General features: G+C 43.5%; 1 protein-coding gene across 2 annotated transcripts in view; it reads right to left on the minus strand.

The window, feature by feature from the left end:
- Positions 1-106: 106 nt before the first annotated feature.
- LOC109498324 overlaps positions 107-23,488 on the minus strand; it is a 38,863-nt gene continuing 15,481 nt past the window's right edge. Inside the window, exons 2-5 of one of the 2 annotated variants that reach the window (XM_019827751.3) lie at positions 21,039-21,081; positions 20,325-20,382; positions 20,020-20,115; positions 107-19,456 (exon numbers count right to left, since the gene is read on the minus strand). In XM_019827751.3, coding sequence (XP_019683310.3) covers positions 286-19,456; positions 20,020-20,115; positions 20,325-20,382; positions 21,039-21,081 — 19,368 coding nt within the window. In that variant the 3' untranslated portion in view covers positions 107-285. The remainder of the gene's footprint in view (positions 19,457-20,019; positions 20,116-20,324; positions 20,383-21,038; positions 21,082-23,488) is intronic. The other variant, XM_045054789.1, reaches the window with a different exon arrangement.

Consider the following 23,488-nt stretch of genomic DNA (forward strand, 5'->3'; position numbering starts at 1 on the left):
CGCGACACCAAATATCCCTCCACCCTCCATTCCCCACCCAGCACGACGAGTGGTGTTTCTGGATGGAGATCAATTATTGCCCCTTTATTTATCTTAGAGATATTACAGACCCATTCCCGCCCTCCCTCCCCAGGAAGAGTGGCATAGACGCTCTTTGCTGAGGGCGCAGGTATTGGAGGCAGTGGCTTAGCAGGAAAGAAGCCAGGAAAGGGCAGCTTGGTGAAGACTTAAGCCAGTCAGTGAATAAGGGGGGCGGATCTCTTCTCATCTGTTAGCTTCAGGACTCTAAACTTGCCCAGCTTTGGCTATTTTGTGTGTTTGAGTAGCCCTTGAAATCTTTAGACACACTATGTCTGAGCCTCTCCCTAGGGTAGCTGCGCTTGAGTCTCTCCTTAGGGGGACTGTGATGGGTTTTCTCAGACCAACTGTGTTGACCCCTCTTAAAATGACTGTGTTTGCTCTGTCCAAGTGACTGTGTCTGCTCCTCTCAGAGGAACTGCAGTGAGTTCTCTCTGAGGAACCGCGACCACCCCTCACAGGGGGTCTGTGCTGTCTTCTCCGAAAAAGGCTGTGTCCTCTCCTCCCTAAGGGACTGTGATGAATTTTCTGAAAGGGACTGCGACATCTCCTCTCAGATGGACTGCGACATCTCCTCTCAGAGGGACTCTGGCAGCTCCTTTTGGAGACACTATGATGGCTCCTCTGAGAAGGACTTTGATTGCTCCTTTCAGAGAGACTGCGATGGCTCTTCTGAGAAGGACTGTGATGTCTCCTCTCAGAGGGACTGCGACATCTCCTCTCAGAGGGACTCTGATGTCTCCTTCCAGAGAGACCGCGATGGCTGCTCTGAGAAGGACTTCGATGGATCCTCTCAGAGGGACTCTGATGGCTCCTTCTGGAGATACTGCAATGACTCCTCTGAGAAGGACTTTGGTGGCTCCTTCTGGAGATACTGTGATGGCTCCTCTGAGAAGGACTTTGGTGGCTCCTCTCAGAGGGATTCCAATGGCTCCTTCCAGAGAGACTGCGATGGCTCCTCTGAGAAGGACTTCGGTGGCTCCTCTCAGAGGGACTTTGACGGCTCCTTCCGGAGAGACCGCGATGGCTCCTCTGAGAAGGACTTCGGTGGCTCCTCTCAGAGGGACTTTTATGGCTCCTTCCGGAGAGACCGCGATGGCTCCTCTGAGAAGGACTTTGATGGATCCTCTCAGAGGGACTTTGATGGCTCCTTCCGGAGAGACCGCGATGGCTCCTCTGAGAAGGACTTCGGTGGCTCCTCTCAGAGGGACTTTTATGGCTCCTTCCGGAGAGACCGCGATGGCTCCTCTGAGAAGGACTTTGATGGATCCTCTCAGAGGGACTTTGATGGCTCCTTCCGGAGAGACCGCGATGGCTCCTCTGAGAAGGACTTCGGTGGCTCCTCTCAGAGGGACTTTGATGGCTCCTTCCGGAGAGACCGCGATGGCTCCTCTGAGAAGGACTTCGGTGGCTCCTCTCAGAGGGACTTTGACGGCTCCTTCCGGAGAGACCGCGATGGCTCCTCTGAGAAGGACTTCGGTGGCTCCTCTCAGAGGGACTTTGATGGCTCCTTCCGGAGAGACCGCGATGGCTCCTCTGAGAAGGACTTTGATGGATCCTCTCAGAGGGACTTTGATGGCTCCTTCCGGAGAGACCGCGATGGCTCCTCTGAGAAGGACTTCGGTGGCTCCTCTCAGAGGGACTTTGATGGCTCCTTCCGGAGAGACCGCGATGGCTCCTCTGAGAAGGACTTCGGTGGCTCCTCTCAGAGGGACTTTTATGGCTCCTTCCGGAGAGACCGCGATGGCTCCTCTGAGAAGGACTTTGATGGATCCTCTCAGAGGGACTTTGATGGCTCCTTCCGGAGAGACCGCGATGGCTCCTCTGAGAAGGACTTCGGTGGCTCCTCTCAGAGGGACTTTTATGGCTCCTTCCGGAGAGACTGCGATGGCTCCTCTGAGAAGGACTTCGGTGGCTCCTCTCAGAGGGACTTTGACGGCTCCTTCCGGAGAGACTGCGATGGCTCCTCTGAGAAGGACTTCGGTGGCTCCTCTCAGAGGGACTTTGACGGCTCCTTCCGGAGAGACTGCGATGGCTCCTCTGAGAAGGACTTCGGTGGCTCCTCTCAGAGGGACTTTTATGGCTCCTTCTGGAGAGACTGCGATGGCTCCTCTGAGAAGGACTTCGGTGGCTCCTCTCAGAGGGACTTTTATGGCTCCTTCCGGAGAGACCGCGATGGCTCCTCTGAGAAGGACTTTGATGGATCCTCTCAGAGGGACTTTGATGGCTCCTTCCGGAGAGACCGCGATGGCTCCTCTGAGAAGGACTTCGGTGGCTCCTCTCAGAGGGACTTTGATGGCTCCTTCCGGAGAGACCGCAATGGCTCCTCTGAGAAGGACTTCGGTGGCTCCTCTCAGAGGGACTTTTATGGCTCCTTCCGGAGAGACTGCGATGGCTCCTCTGAGAAGGACTTCGGTGGCTCCTCTCAGAGGGACTTTTATGGCTCCTTCCGGAGAGACTGCGATGGCTCCTCTGAGAAGGACTTCGGTGGCTCCTCTCAGAGGGACTTTGACGGCTCCTTCCGGAGAGACTGCGATGGCTCCTCTGAGAAGGACTTCGGTGGCTCCTCTCAGAGGGACTTTGACGGCTCCTTCCGGAGAGACTGCGATGGCTCCTCTGAGAAGGACTTCGGTGGCTCCTCTCAGAGGGACTTTTATGGCTCCTTCCGGAGAGACTGCGATGGCTCCTCTGAGAAGGACTTCGGTGGCTCCTCTCAGAGGGACTTTGACGGCTCCTTCTGGAGAGACTGCGATGGCTCCTCTGAGAAGGACTTCGGTGGCTCCTCTCAGAGGGACTTTGACGGCTCCTTCCGGAGAGACTGCGATGGCTCCTCTGAGAAGGACTTCGGTGGCTCCTCTCAGAGGGACTTTTAGGGCTCCTTCTGGAGAGACTGCGATGGCTCCTCTGAGAAGGACTTCGGTGGCTCCTCTCAGAGGGACTTTGACGGCTCCTTCCGGAGAGACTGCGATGGCTCCTCTGAGAAGGACTTCGGTGGCTCCTCTCAGAGGCACTTTGGTGGCTCCTTCCAGCGATACTGTGATGACTTCTCTGAGAAGGACTTCGGTGGCTCCTCTCGGAAGGGCTACGACATCTCCTCTCAGAGGGACTTTGGTGGCCCCTTTGAGAGAGACTGTGATGGCTCCTCTGAGAGGGACTACCATGGCTCCTTCCAGAGGAATTACATGGGGTTCTCTGCCTTAAGAAGCTTTTGTGGTTTCGTTTCTTGGGTGTCAGTTTCTCTTTAAGGTGACTGTGTGAGTTTCTCTTAAGTGAATCTTGTAGAATTCTCCCTCGGTCCTGAACTCTGGTTCCCGATTTGGAGTTCTTGGACTCCTGGATGGAGATTTCACTTCTGCCAAAGTTTTTCTTAGCTCTGCTGCTACTGTCATTTTGAACAACACCCATAGACTGTCTGCTTGAAGTGGTTTTGAAAGTGGCACTTCTTTGGGAAACTATGCGCTTGGGCAGTTGGGTATGTCTGGGTTTGAAAGAGCTATCCCATTTTGGTTGTTGAACTGATCTGAGTTGCTCTGTTTCTTCCCTTAATGTGCTCTCCTGCTTAGTGGTTAGGTCTGTTGGCTTTAGCTTGACAACTGGCATCCCGTCACTTTTGATATCTCTTGATAAGTAATAGTCTCTGGCTTTTCGTTTTGGATGCTGGTTTTTGCTTGACCACAAATGGTCTGGCCTTGATCTGTCCTCAGGCTTCTGCCCAACAAAAGCCATAATTCTGTGTGCCATCTGGAATGCTTGCCTTAGGCCTTGAAAAAGCAGTTGAATGAATTTGGGTTGGGAGGATTTCTTAGGTTGTCTTTTTAACGAGGCAGTCATTGTCTGAGATGCTCCTTTCCTCTTCCTTCTAAACTGGGCTGGTAATTCCCTAGAAGGACTCTGTGTCATGGCTCTATCATTTGTGTAGAACTCTGCGCTTTGTGTTCTGCCTCCCTTGGTTCCTTTCATTGGATATTTTGAATCATGGGTCTTTTGGGTTCTCCTGTTAGCCCATTTTTCATCCTGAACATCTTCAGAGTCACTATCTGGTAAAGAGTGAACTTGAGTAAATTCATATTGCCCAGGGTCTCTAATTTCTGTCTTTCCTACTAGGTCAGGGCTCCTATACTGCCTTCGCCTGATGTGCACTTGTACAGGAGAAGCAGGAGCCTGGGAAGATCCAGACTGGAAATCTATCGTAGAAGTAGGACTCTTGGAAGCTCGAGTGTAGACATTAGCTTTCCTTAGTGATGGTGACATAGGACTCCTTGGTGTGATGGGTCTGTCTCTTCTGTGATACTTTGAAACTTGGGGTCTTTTCCCAGTTCGCAGCCTAAAGCCAAGATGCAACCTAATCTCTCCATGGCCTTTAGGAGTGCTTACAAGGTGGAGCTGTGGATAAATAAGAAGGTAAGGCCCAAGAGTGCCCTGTAATTTATGACAGCAACTAAATCCTGCACATCGGCCACACTGTAGGCAGATAGGGTATTTTAAAACCAGACCTGAAGTTAGAGGTGGAGGAACATTTGGGGGTATTTGACTCCTTAACAGTTTTGCTGCTATTTTTAGCTGCAGATCTTGTAACAGCTGGAACTGTTCTGAGAAGTCAGTTTTGGCCTGGGGAAGAAAACTTGGCTTGAGAGAGTGTTGGGATTCAAAAATCCTTGTCTGTGAATTACTCTGTGAGTTCTCACTCTCTTCCACTGGAACAGAATCTTTCCTAGTGAAAACTATATCGAAGGAGGACTCTAACTTTACTGGGGCAGGAGGCTGGCCCCCTGTACATGAAGCAGGAATGGGCTGAATGACTTCCTTGGATATATCATTGAGCCTTGAATTTACTTTCTTTATTCTCATTCTAGTCCCAGAGTATTGCTGTATTATAGAGGACATGGAACCACGTGTCCACATCTTTAAGGCCATTCTTTGCTCATGATCATGACATGAAGTATGTCTTTGAATGTAGTTTTTGACCACTGAAGGCTGAGAGATAGTACCTCGACCCTTCTCTAGCAAACTCTGGGAAAATTTCATCAGTTCAGCTGGAACCCCAAATAAATTCTGAATAGACTGACAGACATCTGCAGTGGCTCTCTCTGTTAAAGATGTTCGATAGTAGAGCTTCCTTTTCATAGTGGCTCCCAAGACATTCCCCAGCATTAGCATATTGGAGAGATATTTTCTAGGTAGTCGCTGTCTCCAGGAGTGATTCTCCCAGACATTCTGTTGTCTCCCCAGGACAGACCAGGTAAGGCCTCTTTGAGTTCCCGATCCTGACTGAAACGTCCTAGATGGTGATCTCCAGCTTTGTGGTGGATGTTGGGATAGGTCGTGGAGTAAGTTCTCTAGCTCTTCCACCTGCTTCTTATTAGTCCTCTCCTTAGATATGACACCCACTCTTGGGATCTCAAAATGTGGGGTTTCTACAATGTTAGTTATTTTATCAGACGGTTGATTATGAAGGGACAAGGTAAGGGTTGAAGACCGTATCATAGTAGAGTCTATAAAAGACTCTTCAGGCTCCAAAATATCTGTCCCAAGGTTTTTTACATCCAAAGTCCTTGATACTTCCGGCAGCTCAAAATCCCAAAGGCTTCCTAATTCAGATGTTTCGGCAGAGCTTGAGATAAGCGAGTTTGAAGAGTTGTGCAGAAATCTAGAGATATAATTATCTATTTGTAACTCCTCTCTTGATGTAAAATCCTCAGGTTCCCTAATCTGATATACCTGTCCTAGATTCAAATCCTCAGATTCCCTGATTTGAGAAGACCCTATTTTTGTCCCTACTGATTTCATAGCCTGAAGCCCTTGTTCACGAGTGAACATTGTAGGTTTCTCAAATGGAGATGTTGGCTGTGAGAGTAATTCTGCAGATTTCACTTTAGTATTTGGCCTTGGAGTTAATTCTACGGGTTCTACCATTTCTTGAAGCTGTGGCCTTGGGAATAAATCCAAACAATCCAGTGCTTCAATCGCTGACCCTAAGGCTACTCCTATTGGTTCTACAACCTGAGGAACTGGTCCTGGTGCTAATTCCTCAGATTTTACAATTTGAAGTGGTGGCCCTGGGATTAACACAGTCTTTACGATTTGAGACCCTGTCAACTTCATTGTTTCCAAAATTTGGTGTGTTGGCTCTGTGGCTAATTTCTTAGATTTCACATTTTGCAACCATAGCCCTGAGGTAAACTCAGAAGATCTCACATCTTGCAGTTTTGGAGTCAACTCAAGACAGTCTACCATTTGAGAGATTGGCCCTGGTGTTAATGCCACAGATTTCACAACTTGAGGTGGTGGCCCAGAAGTCACTTTCACATAGTCAATAACTTTTTGGGGAACTACCGGGGTTACCCCTTGAGCAACGTGAAGCTGTGTCTTTGTAGATTCTGTGACCTGATCTGGTGGCTTTGGACTAATCCTCATATATTCTGTAATTTGACCTTGTAGTCCTGGACCTAACTCTGAATATTTCATCCTTTGATTCTGTGACAATGATAATCCCACTGATCCATCCCCTTGCTGCCATGTCTCGGGTATGAGCTTTACAGATTCTGCACATCCTGCAACTTGATCTGTCGGCTTTGGGGGCAACTCTAAAGATTCCTCCCTTTGAAGCCGTTGCTTAGAAGTTAAACCCATAGACTCAGGAACTTGATATCCTAGTCCTGGTGTCATCTCTGAAGACCCTGGGACATGATGTAATGACTGTGTAATCAATGCTTCAGAGTCTTCCCTCTGCAGCCTTTTCTCAGAGATCACCTCCACAAATTCTAGTGCTTGAGGATAGGGCCTTGGAAATCTCTCTGCATATCCAGTGGTTTCACGTATTGGCTTTGGGGTCATTCCAAGGAATTCCTTCCTTTTTGGCCTTGCCTTGGAGGTCAAGCCCATAGTTTCTGTAGTGTGATGCTTGGGCTCTGGGGTCATCTCTTCAGATCCTACAGCTTGCTGCAGTAGCCTTGTATGTAATTCCTCCAAATCCTTAACTTGAGTCTGTGACTGAGACAGCAACTCCAGAGTTTTTGGGATTTGGTAGCTTTCCTTTAGGGTTAATTCTAAGGATTTAGAGCCTCGATTTCTTAGCACTGGAGTCACATCAACAGATTCTGGTACTTGGAGATCTAGCCCTAGAGGCATTCCTGAAGATTCCATGGCTTTACTTGTTGGCTTTGGGGTCAACCCTACAGATTTTTCCATGGTTTCTTTGCCTTGGTGTGCCAACCTTCGTGCCATTGCTGAAGATTCTGTGATGTGATAAATTGGTATTGAAATCAAACTCACAGATTTAGGGACCTGATGCATTGGCGTTGGGATCATCTCCACATGTTCTACAAACTGATGCTCTGGCCTAGGGATTATCTCAGAGGAGTTTGTGATTGGATACCTTCTTTTTGGAGTTATCTCCTCAGATTTTGTTCTTGGAAGCAGTGACCCTGGTGGTAACTCTACAGGTTTTATGTCTTCTTGCAGAGATGCTGAAGACAATTTCACATGTTTCATACTTTGCAACTTTGGTTCTGGAGTAAACTCCAAAGCACCTTGTTGCTGTGATTCTGGAGACAAACTTGAAAATTTAACACTAGCCAACATTGGTCCTGGTATGAACTTCTTAACTGGCTCTGGTGCCAACACCACTGATTTCATACCTTGCCATCCTGAAGTCAACTCTTGGCAATTCATACCTTGCTGTTGGGACCCTGGTGTCAACTCTACGGATTTGACATCTTGAAAACATGACTCTGGTGCAAAGACCTCAGAATTAACACATGGTGACGTGAGGCATGATGACAACCCTAAAGAATTAGCACTTTGAGGCTGTGGCAATGGGCTTGACTTCAAAGATTTCACATCTTGAAAATGTGGTGAAAACACCACGGATCTCACATTATGCTGCCTGAGGTGTGAGGGCAGCTCCTCAGAATTCATACCTTGAGGATGTGGCCCTGAATTTAAATCCACAGATTTCATTATTTTAAAACATGGCTCTCGTGCAAACATCTCACATTTCAGGTCCTGCAGCTCAGAGCCTGAAATCCGTTTCACAGAATTTGCACCACAAAGCAATGGCTCTTTGCTCATCTTCATAGATTTTACATCTTCAAGCAATGGCTCTGGTAAAAATAAGACAGGTTTCATACCATTTAACGGAGAGCCTACAGTGAACACTGACTGCACAACTTGTTGCTGTGACCCACAGTGATTCTCCCAAAACTGGATTTCTGGAAACTTTGCCCCTGGTATTAACTCAGAAGATTTTATACCTTGCAAATATTGTCCAGGGTTGAACAGAATAGATTTTGTACCTTGAGATTCTAACCCAGGATTCAAGTCAGAGGGTTTTGTGCTTTGCATCTGTGGCTCTGGATTAAACTTTACAGAATTCATGCACTGAAATTCTGACCCTGAATTCAAATCAGAAGAATTCACACCTTGCAGCTGTGGGCCACAGTTGAACTCCTGTGATGTTACACCTGGAAACTTTGTCCCTGGAGTCAATTCACATTCCATATTTTGTGAATGTTGCACAGGGTTGAACAAAACAGATTTTATACCTTGAAATTCTGACCCCAGATTCAAATCAAAAGATCCCATACCTTGACATTTTATCTCTGAAGTCAACCCAAAAGATTGTATACCTTGCAAAGGTGGCTCAAATTTGTACTCCACAGCGTTTACACATTGTAATTTTGCCTCTGGATTCAACTCAGAAGAATTTACACAGTTCATCTGTGGCCCAGGTTTGCATCCCATAGGTGCTACACCTAGAAACTTTGGCCCGGGAATCAATGCAGATTTCAAACATTGCAAATGTGGTTCAGGGTTGAACACCACAGATGTCTCACTGTGACTCTTGGTCCCTGGATTCACCTCAGATCCCATACCTTGACATTTTGTCCCTGAAGTCAACTCAAAAGATGGTACACTTTGCAAAGGTGGCCCCAGTTTGCACCCCATAGAATTTACACATTGTAATTTTGGCTCTGGATTCAACTCAGAAGGATTTATACAGTTCATCTGTGGCCCAGGGTTGCATCCCATAGATGCTACACCTAGAAACTTTGGCCCTGGAATCAGTTCAGATTTCAAATCTTGCAAATGTATTCCAGGGTTGACCACTACAGATGTCTCCCTTGGAAACTCTGTCCCTGAATTCAACTCAGAAGACTTCCTACTTTGAAGTTTTGAAACTGAAGTTAATTCAGAAGAGTTTACACCTTGCAAGTGTGACTCAGGGCTGCATCCAACAGCATTTACACACTGAAGGTTTGGTTTTGAAATAAATGCAGACGAATTCATACCTTGCAAATGTGGCCCAAGGCAGAACAAGTTAGATTTTATACCTTGAAGCTCTGGCCCAGGATTCAACTCAAAAGATTTTACACCTTTCAATTGAGGCCCCGTGTTGAATGCCATAACATTTATACACTGAAGCTGTGGCCCTGGGTTCAACTCAGAGCATTTCCCACCTTGTAATTTAGGCTCATGATTGAATTCCGGAAATTGCTCACATGGAAGCTTCATGTCTTTGCACAACTCAGATTTTATCACTTGTAACTGTGGCCCAGGATTGAACTGGAAAGACTGCATACCTTGAACACTTGTTCCCTGGCACAGCTCAGAAGATTTCACATCTTGCAACTGTTGCTCAGGATTGAATTCCATAGATTTCACATCTTGAATCTGTGTCCCTTTGCATAATTCTGAAGATTTTCTATGTTGCAAATGTGGTCCAGGATTGTATACCATAAATTTTACACTTTGAAGCTCTGGCCGTGGGTTCAACTTATATGATTTCTCTTCTTGCCACTGCTTCCCAGCACTGAACTCAGAAGATACCACACTGTGAATCTTTGATTCCAAGGCTAACTCAGAGGGGTTTGCAACCCGAAATTCTGGGTCATGATTGACTTCTGTAGTTTTCACTATTTGAAGCTTTATGGACTCAGGAGATTTTGCACCTTGCAACTTTGCCCCAGGGTTGAATTCCACAGATTTCATACCTTGAAAGTGTGCCCCTGGTGGCAACATAGACAATTTCCTATTTTTTAACTGTAGGGCTGACTTGAACCCCAAAGATTTCACATCTTGTACCTTTGTACCTAGATTCAATTCAAGAGATTTCGTATCTTGCCACATGGGCCTGGTGATGAATTCCACAGATCCTTCACTTTGAAGCTTTGTTTCTGGTGTTAACTCAGAAGATGTAACACCTTGTAACTGTGGAACAGGTTTTAACTCAACAGATTTCAAATCTTGAAGCCTCCACTCTAGCGTCAAATCAGATTTCTCACCTCGTCTCTGTGGTCTAGGGTTGAACTCCACAGATTTCACTCCTTGAAGCTTCCTCTTCTGGGTTAAATCAGATTTCCCACCTTGTAGCTTTGGACCATGGTTGAACCCAAAGGATTTCACTTCTTGAAGCTTTGACTCTGGGATCATTTCAGAAGATTTCATACCTTGAAAGTGTGATCTAGAATTGGACCCTGTAGATTTTATATCTCGAAGCTTTATACCCATAATCAGCTCTGAACATTGCATATCTTGTAACTTTGGGCTGGATTTCACACCTGAAAACTTCCTCCCCAGGGTCATATCAGAAGATTTCTCACCTTGTAACTTTGAACTAGGTTTCAATTCTACAGATTTCACTCCTTGAAGCTTTTCCCTTGTGATCACTCGAGATTTCACATCCTGCAACTGTGGCCCAGACCTGGAATTCGTAGATTTTACATCTGGAAGCTTTACATCCATGATCAACCTAGAAGATTTCGTATCTTGAAACTGTGGGCCTGACTTGAAAGCCACTGATTCCACTTTTTGAAGCTTTGTCCCTAGTATCAATTCAGAAGATTTCACACCACTCAACTGTGACCCAGGTTTGAACTTTGCAGATTCCACATCTTGAAACTTTGTTTCTGAGAGTAACTTAGAACAATTCACTCCTTGAAATTGTGGCTCAGGGTTGAACACCAATTTCACATTTTGAAGCTTTGATCCTGGGATCAGGTCAGAAGATTTCACAACTTGCACCTGGGGACTGGGGCTGCTTTCTTTATGTTTTACATTTTGAAGTTTTGTCTTTGAGGTCCCTTCAGAAGAATTCACACCTTGTAACAATGGTCCATGGTTGAAATCTGTAGATTTGGTACCTTGAATTTCTGTCCCTACACTCAGTTTAGAAAATGTTGTACCTTCCAATTGTGAACTTGGATTTAATTCAGTAAATGTCATATCGTGGGACTTTATCCCAGGTGACAACTCAGAAGATTTTAGACCTTGCCACTGTAACCCAGGGTTGAAATTCTCAGATTTCACACCTTGAAGTTTTGTCTGAAGAGTCAATTCAGATGACTTCCTACTTTTCAAGTGTAGTGGAGAGTTCAACTCTATAGTTTTATCACTTTGTAATTGTGACCCTTGGCTTAATACCCCAGATTTCACCTCAGGAAGCTGTGGCTCTTGTGTAAGCACTAGAGACTTGACACCTTGAGGTTGTGTTCCTGGGGATGACTGTAAGGGTTTCACTTCTTGAAGCTTTGGTCCTGCAGTCAATTTAGTAGATTTCCTATCATGCAAGGAAAGCCTAGATTTCAGTGTCATAGATTTTATACCACAGAGCTTTGATCTTGGTGTCAGGTCACATGATTTCATACTTCTAACCTGTAGAAAAGGTTTCAAATCGAAACCTTGAGGCTGATGTTCCTGGAGTGATGCTAAAGATGGCGTATCTTGGAGCTTTGGCCTTGGAGTCAATGCAGATGACTTTGTATCTCTTAACTGTATTAAAGGTTTCAACTCTACAGACTTGACACCTTGAGACTGTAATCCAAGATTTAACTCTACAGACTTCACAGCTTGGAATTCAGGTCCTGGTATCGACTGAACACATCTCATACTTTCTAGCTGTGGCTCTTGTTTAAACTCCATAGTTTTTATATCTTGAAGCTGTGGCTCTGAGGTTGATGCCAAAGTCTTCCCTTTTTGCAGCTGTGGTCCTGGGAACAACTCAGGAGTTTTCACATTCTGCAACTGTGGCCCACGGTTGAAATCTGCATACATTGCACCTTGAGTTTTTGTCCCGAAAGTCAATTCAGATGACTTCACATCTCTTAACTGTACTGAAGATTTCAACCCTCCAGATTTAGCATCTTGAGATCGTGACCCAAGATTTAAATCTACAGATTTCACAGCTTGGAACTTAGGTCCCGGTATCCACTGAATACATTTCATACTTTCAAGCAGTTGCTCTTGCTTTAACTCAACAGTTTTTACACAGAGTTGTGGCTCTGAAGCTGATGCTGAGGGTTTCACTTGGTGCAGCTGAGGTCCTGGGATCAACTCAGGAGATACTATGCTTTGCAACTGTGGTTCAGGTTTAAACTCTTTAGGTTTTAAATCTTGGATATTTGATTCTGGAGTCAGTTCACATGGTTTCATACCTTCAAACTGTAACTCAAAATTGAAGTCTACTAATTTTCCATCTTTAAATTTTAGCCCTGGAATTAATTCCAAAGACATCTCACCTTCTGACTTAGACCCTCTCTTCAATTGCTCTGAATTCACACATTGCTGCTTTGGTGAGAGTACAGATATCTCACCACCCCGTTCTGGTCCAGAAGTTAAATTCGTAAGTGCCATCCCTTGAAATTGTTGCCTTGGGGCTAAATCCACAGATTTTACTCCTTGAAACTTTGGTCTTCTGGTCACATTCACAGATTTTACTTCCTGCTTCTTTGGCCTTGGGATCAACTTCCCAGATTTTATACATTGCAGCACTGAATCTGGAGTTTCCTCTACAGATTTTAGACTTTGATACTTTAAACATGGGGTACTCTCGACAAGTTCCTTATCTTGCATTTGTGGCTCTAAAGTCAATTCCTCAGGTTTCACAACTTGCAGTTCAGATCCTTGGAGCAATGGCCCTTGTGCAAAAGACACAGATTTCTCACCTTGCATCTTTGGCCCAAATTTCAATTCCACAGTTTTCACACCTTGCAGCTGTGTTCTTGGGACCAACTCCACAGTTTTGAATTCGTGAATTCTTGCATGCATAGTCAACTCAGATTTCTCACCTTCAAGCTTGTTATTTGCGGTATCTTTCACAGATCTGACATCTTCTATTTCAGCCCCTGAGGTTATCTCCACAGATTTCTCACCTTCCAGCTGTGGACTGGAGGTTAGCAACATGGATTCCATACCTTTTAGATACTGTCCTGGAACTAAGGCCACAGATTTCATGTCTTTCAGCTCTGACTCTGAGATTAACAACTCAGATTTTAAACCTTGAAGTTTTGAGCCTGGGATCTGCTCCATTGGTTTCACACCTTCCACCTGTGGCCCGGGGGTTAACACCATAGACTTGACATCTCCCATTTGTGGCTTTGGTGTTTGCATAGATTTCATACCTCCCAAATGCAGCCCTGGGGTTAACTCCTCAGATTTCCTATCTTCCAGCTGTGGTTCTGGGATTAGTGCCTTAGATTTTAAACCTCGAAGCTTTGAGATTGGGGTCCACTCCACAGGTTTTATATCTTGCAACTGTGGTCCTTGGATCAATTTAGGAGATTTTATACCTTGTAACTCTGGTCTTCTAGTCAAGTCAGAATATTTCACACTTGGCAACTGTGACCCGGGAGTCAACTCCATAGGTTTTGCATATGGTTTCTGTGGCTCTGAGACAAATTTATAAGAAATGTTACCTTCAAAGCTTGACATTTGGTCTATCACTAAATGTTTTACACCTTGAAATAGTGTCTCTGGTACTAACATCTCAGGCGTGACCACTTGCTTTCCAGGTTGTGGGGTGAACCTCATAGATCTTACTCCTTGTATCTTTGGCTTTGGGGTCAACTCAAAAAAATTCACACACTGTAGTTGTGGTCCCAAGTTTAACTCTGAAGATTTCGCTCCTTGAGGTTGAGTTCCTGATACCAGATCACAAAATTTGACATCTTGTAGCCATGGCCCTGGGTTAAGCCCCACTTGTTTTATACCCTGCAGCCCTGGTGACATCTTTGCTAATTTAGAATCTTGAAACCCTAACTCTGGAGTCTTCTCCACAGAATTCACACCATGAAACTTAGATCCTGGGGTTTGCTTCCCAAATTTGACACCTTGAAGCTTTGGCCCTGAAGTCAATTCAGAAAATTTGACATCTTGCTGCCTTGGCCCTAGGTTTAGTTCCTGAGATTTCACACCTTGCAACTGTAGTTCTGAGGTTAATTCATTGGATTTCGTGTTAGGAAACTGTAGTCCTTCAGTAGACAGAAGAGATTTTGTATTTTCACCCAAGGGTCTTTGGCTTGACTGCAAAGATGATTCTGTTACAAATCCTGTAGACTTCATATCTTGAAGCTGTGTTCCTGGTATACACCGCAAATGTTTGAAACCTTGACGCTTTGGTTCTGAGGTCAAATCAGAAAATTTGACATCTTGCAAGCATGGTCCTGAGTTTTGTTCCACAAATTTCACACCTGGAGTTTGTGGTTTTGAAGTCAATTTTATGGGTATAACACTTTGATGCTTTGGCCCTGGGATAGATAATCTGATTTCTTGCACCGGGGAACCAGGGGTCAGTTCATCACATTTCATACCATGATGTGGAGACCCTGAAATTAAATCTATAGGTTTTTCTCCTTGAAGAAGTGGCCCTTGGGATAACTCTGAAAATCTGACACTTTGCAAATGTGGCCCTAGGGTCAATTTCACACCTTGAGGCGGGGCCCCCTTAGTCAATTCCTCTGATACTACACTTTGTAGTACTGGTTCTTGTACCAGCTCCTCAAATTCTACCACTCCAGTAGTAGCTGGCTGTTGGATTGAATTAACATATTTCATGTCTTGTAATTGCGGCTCTGGATCCAACTGCATAGACTTTACTCCCTGGAGCTGTGGCCCTGGGGTCAACTCCATAAGATGTGGTTTTGGTCCTGTGATAAATTGTTTAGATCCTACCACTAATGGGGATGACTCAGGGGTTAACTTCACAGATTTCAAATTTTGTAGTTGTGGCTCTGATTTCTCATATTGCATCCCTGGTCCTAAAGTAAATTCCAGAGATCCTTTTTTAAAATATGGCATTGTCTCTTGGGTGTTTTCAACTTGAAACGGTGCTAACCCCATAGTTTCTGTCTTTTCTGACCTTAGAGGTATCTCTGAAGGCTCAGTAACTTGAAGATGTGGTTTTAGAGTCATTCCTGCAGATTCTATAACTTGACCTGTTGGTTTTTGTGTTAATGCCTCAGAAGTCAGCCTCATGGCTTCTGTGTCTTGATAGCCTGGCCCTGGAGTCATCTCTGAAATTTTTTTAAAATGTGGCCTGGCCATCATCTCAGCAGTTTCCATGACTTGCTGTGGGATTAACTTCACTGATTCCTCCTCTTGTGGCCAGATCTCAGAAGCTAACTCTGTAGATACTGTGTCTTGATGCCATGGTCTGGAAGTTGGACCCACAGATTTAATTGCTTGTAAATGTGGTTCCATGGTCAGTTTCCTTAATTCTTCATGTAAGTGTGTGTCAGGAATTAACCTCCTAGATTCTTCCAGTGGTGCGGTTAAATCCACAAATTTATTACCATGCATTAATGGACCTAGAGGCAACTCCTCAGGTTTTGTACTGTTGGGCTGTGGTTCTGGGGTCAATGGGACGTATTTCATACTTTGAAATTGTGGTTCTGAGATCAACTCCTTATAGTTCGTAAATTCTGAATATGGTCCTAGATTCAAATGAACAAACTTCATACCTTGGGACTCTGGGTTCAATATTTGTGGGTTCATACCTTGCATCTCTGATCCTGATACCAACTCTGGAGATTCTTGTATTAAGTGTTGAGACACTGGAGTCTCCAAGGCTTTTACACCCTGGAGCATTGTCTCACGGGTACCTTGTAATGGCACTGAGTTCATCTGAATAGATCCTGAAGTTTGACTCAATGGTCCTGGAGTATTTCCTAAAGATGACTGTTTCAACTCCACAGATTCTTTCCTGTAGTGACAACTGTCAGAAGTCAACTCTGCTTCTGTTCCTGGATATCTTGGCTGTACAATCATTCCTAAAGATTCTAAAGTTTGATGCCATGGGGTAGATCCTTCAGGTTCTGTGGCTTGATGATTTGCCTTGAGGTTCAACTCTACAGGTTTTACTGCTTGAATGTGTGCCCCTGAGATTGGTTCCTCATATTTCATATCTTCTACCTGTGTTTCAGGAATCAACCTTCTACATTCTACCATTTGAGGAATTTTCACATCTTTAAGCAATAGTACCGGGACTATCTCCTCAGATCTTTTATCTTGTAACCATGGTTTGGGGGCCAAATCCACAGATTTCCTACCTTTCTGTAATTGTCTTAGGGTCAACTCCACACCTTTTATATCTGAAAACTCTGGCGGTAGGGCCAAATGAACATATTCCAGACCTTGCAACTGTGAACTGGAGGTCAAATCTTTTAATTTCCCATTTTGCAACTGTGGTGCTGGGGCTAACTCAGTGGATTTTCTACTTTGTTGTTGTGTTCCTAGGGTTAAATGAATAAATTGCACACCTTGAAGCTGAGACCCTGGGGCTACCTGCACAGAATTCCTACTTTTTGTCTGTGGAATGGGGGCCAACTCATCAGATTTTACAGTCTGCTGTTGAAGTTCTGGGACCAATTCTATAGAATTCACAGTTGGGATCAGCTCTCCATATTTTACCACTTGTGGGACTAAACCTGTGGTTATATCTATAGATTTTATATTTTGCATTCTTGGTCCCAAGGTCAGTTTCTCAGATTTTGCATTTTGCAATCCTGAGGATAACTTCACAGAATCCACAACCTTAAGTTGTGGCATTGGCTGCACCCCCAAATACTCTACACTTGGAAGTAGTGATGCAGTAGTCTTTGCTGTAGATTCTGTGACTTGATGCAGTGGCTTTTGGCTCACTCCCTTAGATGCTGTACTTCGACCCAGCGACCTCGGGACTGTCCCTAAAGATTCCATTATTTGATGATGTGATGGTGTTAACTCTACAGATTTCTTCATTTGTAACCATGTGTCAGAGGCCAACCCCATATTTTCTGTAATTTGATGGCTTTGCCTTGGGCTCACCTCTGAAGATTCTAGGGTTTGAAGCCATGCAGTCAACCTTGAAGATTCCATGACTTGATGAGGTGGCCCTGGGATTAATGCCATAGCTTCTGTGCCTTCATGATATGGTTGTGGAGTCATCCCCACAGGGTCTAGCACTTGAATCCATGAACCAGGAGTCAACTCAAGAGGTTCCTTGACTTGAGATATTGTCCTTGAGGTCAAATCCTGAGTTTCTACAACTTGTGACTGTGGTGCTATGATCATTCCAATTGGTGACCCCGGTGTTATTGGAGTTACCTTTAGAGAATGTATGGATTGATGTGATGACATTGGAACTATCCCTACTGATTCTTTGACTTTAGGTGATGGCTCTGAGGGTAAACCCACATATTCTACAACCTCAGGTGGACCAATAGTAGTAGGAGAGCTAGAAGTCAAACCATTTGGCTGAGTTGCTCCTGGGGTCAAATTTGCGATTTGAGACTGTGAATCTCCAGATTCTACAACATGTGGCTGTGCTGGTGGAATTATTCCCATGAAATCCATAGCTTGTAATAGTGCCACTGGAGTTACTTTCATGTAATCCATAACTTGATGAGATGGACGGGAGATCATTTCCAATGATCTTGTTTTTTGACATATTGGCTCTGGAAGAAACTTCAACGGTTCTATGACTTGATTTTGTGGCTTTGAGGTTATGTCCACTGATTCAGTAACTTCATGCTGTGGCCCTTCAGTCACTTCCACAGTTTCTACAACTGCATGTTTTGCCTTTGGACTCATCTTTCCTGGTGGTATGACTTGATGGTCTAGTGATGTGTTTATTTCTGCTGACTTCATGGCTTGATATTGTGTTCTTGGGGTTATTCCCACTGATTCTGTGATATGTGGATGTGATTTTTTAATCATCCCCATAGAATCCGTGACTTGAAGCAATACTATAGGAGTTACCTTCACATTATCTGTGACTTGATTCTGTGGTCTTGAGGTCATCTTTGATTCCATAGCTTGATGCTGAGGACTTGGTATTACCTCCACTGATTTAGTGACTTGATATGATGGTTTGGGGCTTACTCTCACTTTTTTCATGGTTTCCATTGGTTTCCCAACTTCATCTGGTGGCTGTGGGAACAAACCCACAGATTCTATCACTTCTGAATGTGATTCTGGGATCATCCCCATCAAATCCATGACTTGAAGTAATGCCAATGGAGTTACCTTTATGTTATCTGTAACTTGGTATGGTAGCCTTGGGGTCAATTCCACATTAGTCACTTGGGTCTTATGCTGCTGTATCCTTTTTTCTGGAAGGCCTATGACTCTCTGCTCTATACTAAGCTCTAGGACATGTTTTGGCTCCTTCTGCAGTAAAGTGGTTTCCTCTTGATTTATGTCAACTCCTAAACTTTTGGGAGGTGGAGTGCCCAGTGATGTAACTAAGGGCCTGGATTCAAGAATTTGGGGGCCATCCCCTGGTTGTGACTGCTTACCTGGGATAAGTGACTGTGAAATTTTTGTTTCTGTTCTCTTTAATCCAGATTCCACTCCAATATTCACATGGAGCTGAAATGATGGACAGTTTGGGGATTTATTGTTGATACTTTGTTTACTGCTTTGATGAATGGGCATAGATACCTGGATTTGAGGTTTCTCTGGTTCAGGGACTCCTCCTTGTGCATCGATTAAATAATTCAGCATTGCCCATGATTCCCTCACAGGCAGAGGTACTGTTTGTTCCCTCAAAGTACAAACCTTCCAAGCCATATGTCCCTCTAACTCCCACCTAGCCAAAGGAGAGAGACGGATTGGAGCCCACCCTGAGAATCGTGGTCTCTCCCTGGAGCCAGAATTTGGCCCATGATCCAATGTCAAATGACTCTTGCTCCTCCTTCCATTCTTTGTTTTCTCTTGGTGGCAGAGAGCTGGGGATTCAAGAACAGAGTTGATAAAAGAACTTTGAGATCCTAAGGGTGAAAGTGCTGTAAAATTCTGAAAAAGTTTTGATTTCCCAAACTCTGAGAGCCTAAAAGTAGACAGCAATGTGCCTTGGCTCCTGAATGCAGAAGGCTGTTTCTTGGGTAAAATAGGTAAACTATGGTTCCGGAGTTGCCAGGTTGTTTCTTCAGAAAAGACTGGAAAGTGTGACAGGCTAGAGTTGTTGCTTAATGATCCAGAGGAGATGCTGTGGTCAGTAGAATGTTTTGCCTTCTTACAGCCACAACAGGGTAGAACAGGCTCCTGAGCCACAAACACAGAGGAGGTGGAGGAAGAAATCTTATCTTGTGGTTCAGGCAAACACAATTCCAAAAGACTTAATCTGAGAAATAAAGAAAAGTTTCCATTTGCTTTGAAGCAGAAAAAGGTAGGAGAAGTAGGAAAAGGGAAAAATAATGGCTATTTCAAATGCAAAATATTTTGGCCTGAAGGAGAACTACAACAGCAAAAGAGGCTGCTTTCCCCAACATCATTTACTTATGGAAAGAATTCCTCCATCAGGAGGAAAGGGAAGCATTTGTCTCCATTCCATTCAGAAATGATCCACAGACCAGTTGTTCTTAAATGTCCTTTGGACCCAGAATTTATCCCCACTGCCAAACAAACAAACCAACTAACTAACCAACCAACCAACTAGCAATCTCCCGTTTCCCTCTCTCTTTCCCTCCCTCCTTCCCTCTCTCCTACTCTCCCTCCTTCAGTTCCTTCCTTCCCCCCTCTTAAAAGTTTACTACCTTTGGAGCACCTGGCTGGATCAGTCCGTAGAGCATGTGACTGTTGATCTCAGGGTTGAGTTCAAGCCCCAAAGAGTTTACTTAAAAAAAGGGGGTGGGGGGCTCTACCACCTGCTGCAGTTCCCACCTAGAAACTACTACTTTCCCTGACCTTGCACATTCCAGGTGTTGGAAGATCTGTTGAAGACTTCTCTCCATTGACCAGAGTATATACTCCTGGGCCCATCCCACAGGGAGTCCTGAAAAACTGGATATAAGAGAGTGTATCAGTGTAGTTGAAGTGATATTAAAGTACTAGTAAAGAAACCATTAAGAAGAGTGACTTAACTTGTAAAGGAAACAGCTATCATAGTGAGTGAAGTAAAATAGTCCTAGCTTACTCCTAATTTTACAGAGTTTATCAGTAGGGTAGGCTGAAGAGAGAAAGAATAGATAGTGAAGATCAGCTTTACTCACCATTTCATCAGGTTAGCTTCAGGGCAACCCATTCTGAGATTTTCTTCCCACTGGGAAGCTGGGAGTAGGGGTAAAGAGTCTATCAGCATCAAAATTATTGATACTACCTTGTTCAGCCCCCTTGTTTTACAAATAAGGAAACAATGGTGAAATGATGTCCAGGATCATAAAATTAATTAGTGGTAGAGTTCAGACTTAACCTAGGTCTCAAGTTTTTCTATTTTAAACTATACTATGTTGCCTTCACCATGTAGTAGATGGAAGCCATTGGAAAGAGCAGGAACAATCATGGTAGTAGGGAGTTGGAGTAGGGGAAATAAAATTCATAATACATATCTTTTACTCCAAGAGAGTCTATCCAGTGTCCATGACAGGGAAAAAAGGTATTGAAACTTCCTGCACCAAACTCTTGGTAGTTACCCCTTCTGTATTCTCTAATTTCACCAAATTTCTTTCCTGGTGCTTTGAGTTGTGTACAAAAGGAGATTAGGAAAGGAAGCATAGAATTATAAAGCTGTTTACATCTCTTTGGAAGTTGCTAGAAAGAATCTAGCATCTTTAGAGACGTTGGAAAGAATAGGCACATTTCTTTCATTTACATAATCTTTCAACCTCCTTCTCTCCACCTACTATTAAAGGCAAGAATCTTAAAGCAGACCCATAGTTGATGTCATGAGCCTTGAGCTGAAGAATAAAGGATAGGATCTTTCTGACCTGTGAATTTCTTGATCTTTTTCAATTTATGCTGCTTTGAAGTCTAGAGAGGCACAAAAAGAAAAAATAAAATCAGAAAACGTTCTAGGTTAGAGAATTTATCAACAGCACAGTCCATCTTATAGACACAAATATTAATCCAGTGGGTATCCATAACCACAGCAACAATTATGACCCCATTCATTTATTCATGAATCATTTCATGAGTACTTACTAAGTTCTAGGTATTATATCCAGTGCTGGGACAACAAAGATAAACATAATTCCTGTATTCTGAGAACTCACACTAATAGGGAAAACAGATGTCTAAACAGTCAAGTTACAATATTGTGTGGTAAATGCTGTAACAGAAATAGAAGTGTTAGGGGCGCCTAGGTGGCTCGGTCGGTTAAGCATCTGACTCTTGATTTCAGCTCAGGTCATGATCTCATGATTCATGAGATTGAGCCATGAGGCAGGCTCCAGACTCCACACTAACAGCACAGAGCCAGACCCTGCTTGGGATTCTCTCCCTCTCTCTGCCCCTCCCCCGTGTGTGTGTGTGTGTGTGTGTGTGTGTGTGTGTGCATGTGCACACTCATTCTCTCTCTCCCTTTCAAAATAAATAAATAAACAAAACAAAAAAGAAATGCTAAAAAAAAAAAGAAAGAAAGGAATATAAGTGTTAGGGAATAAAGAGGACAGTAATTAACTGCCTGGGAGAGAAGGGAAAAATTACTCAAGAAGTTGCCATTTGTACTGAAGTTTGAAGAATCAGAAGATTTTTGGATAAAGAAAGAGCATTCCAAACAAGTGGGAACATCACCAAGAAGATTATAAAGTAATGATTGTCAGGTGCCCTTTGCTAAGTAGTGAGAGGCAAAGCTGAAAATGTAGATGGAAGCCAGAGTTTGCCAAACAGTGGCATTTTTCTTTTATCCTGTAGGTCAGAATTTCCCAATCAGTAGTTTGTAAACTCCTGGGGTTGTTTTGTTTTGTTTTGTTTTGTTTTGTTTTGTTTTGTTTTGCAAGGGTGTTCCAGGTCATTTTAAAGGCATAAATGACATTTGTTACCATTTCAAATAAAACGGTTTTTATTTCTTCCTTTTGAATCAGGACATCAGTCTCTGAGAGTGTATTAGAAGAGCATACACAATATGATCCACAGTATTGCCAAATGGTTCAGCTAAGCAGTGTTGGACGGAAGTGTTGAAAGCAAGATTTCTTCCAAGAATGCTAGAGTGGTTCAACATAAGAAAGTAAATAAATGAGATATACCACATTAATAATATGAAGGGGGAAAAACTGAATGATTGTCTCAATTGATGGAGAAAAAGCATTGGCAAAATCCAACGCTCATACATGATTTTTTTTTTAAATGAAAACACTCAACAAAACTAGGGATAGTAGAAAACTTCTTCAATATAGTAAAGGGCATTGGGGCACCTGGGTGGCGCAGTCGGTTGAGCGTCCAACTTCAGCCAGGTCACGATCTCGCGGTCCGTGAGTTCGAGCCCCGCGTCAGGCTCTGGGCTAATGGCTCGGAGCCTGGAGCCTGTTTCCGATTCTGTGTCTCCCTCTCTCTCTCTGCCCCTCCCCCGTTCATGCTCTGTCTCTCTCTGTCCCAAAAATAAATAAACGTTGGAAAAAAAAATATATAGTAAAGGGCATTTATGAAAAACCCATAAGTAATATCATTCTCAATAATAAAAGATTGAAGGGTTTCCCTTCAAGGTGGGGAACAGACAATGATGCTCATTTTCACTACTTCTCTTTAACATTGTACTGGAAACTCTAACCAAAGCAATTAATAATAAAAATAAAAGTCATCTAAATGGGAAAGGAAAATGTTAAACAATCTCTCTTCACAGATAACATAATCTTATTTACAGAAAATCCTAAAAAATACACATAAACACACATACACAATTCTTTTAGAGCTAATAAAAGAATTTAGCAAAGTTACAGAATACAATATCTGCACATAAAAAATCAGCTGTATTTCTATACACAGTGAATAATCTGAAAAGGAACTTAAGAAAATAATTCCATTTTTTTAGTATCAAAAAGAATAAAATACTTAGGAATAAATTTTGCTTTACTTAGAAATAAATTTAATCAAAGAAATGTAAGGCTTGTACCCTGAAAACTATAAAGCATTGTTGAAGAGATCAAAGAAGACCTAAATAAATGAAGACATCTCTTAACAATGGATTAGAAGATTTAACGTTGTTAAGATGGTTATATTCCTAAAGCAATTTGTAGATTCAGTTTAATCCCATCAAAATCCCAATGTCCTCTTTTGTAGAAATGGAAAAGCTGTTCTTAATATTCATATGGAACTCTAAGGGACTTGAATAACAAAAACAATCCTGAAAAAGAAGAATAAAGTTAGAGGACTCACACTTCCTGATTTTTTTTTTTTAATTTTTTTTTTCAACGTTTATTTATTTTTGGGACAGAGAGAGACA

Source organism: Felis catus, chromosome A3, assembly GCF_018350175.1.
Source record: "Felis catus isolate Fca126 chromosome A3, F.catus_Fca126_mat1.0, whole genome shotgun sequence".
Taxonomy (NCBI): domain Eukaryota; kingdom Metazoa; phylum Chordata; class Mammalia; order Carnivora; family Felidae; genus Felis; species Felis catus.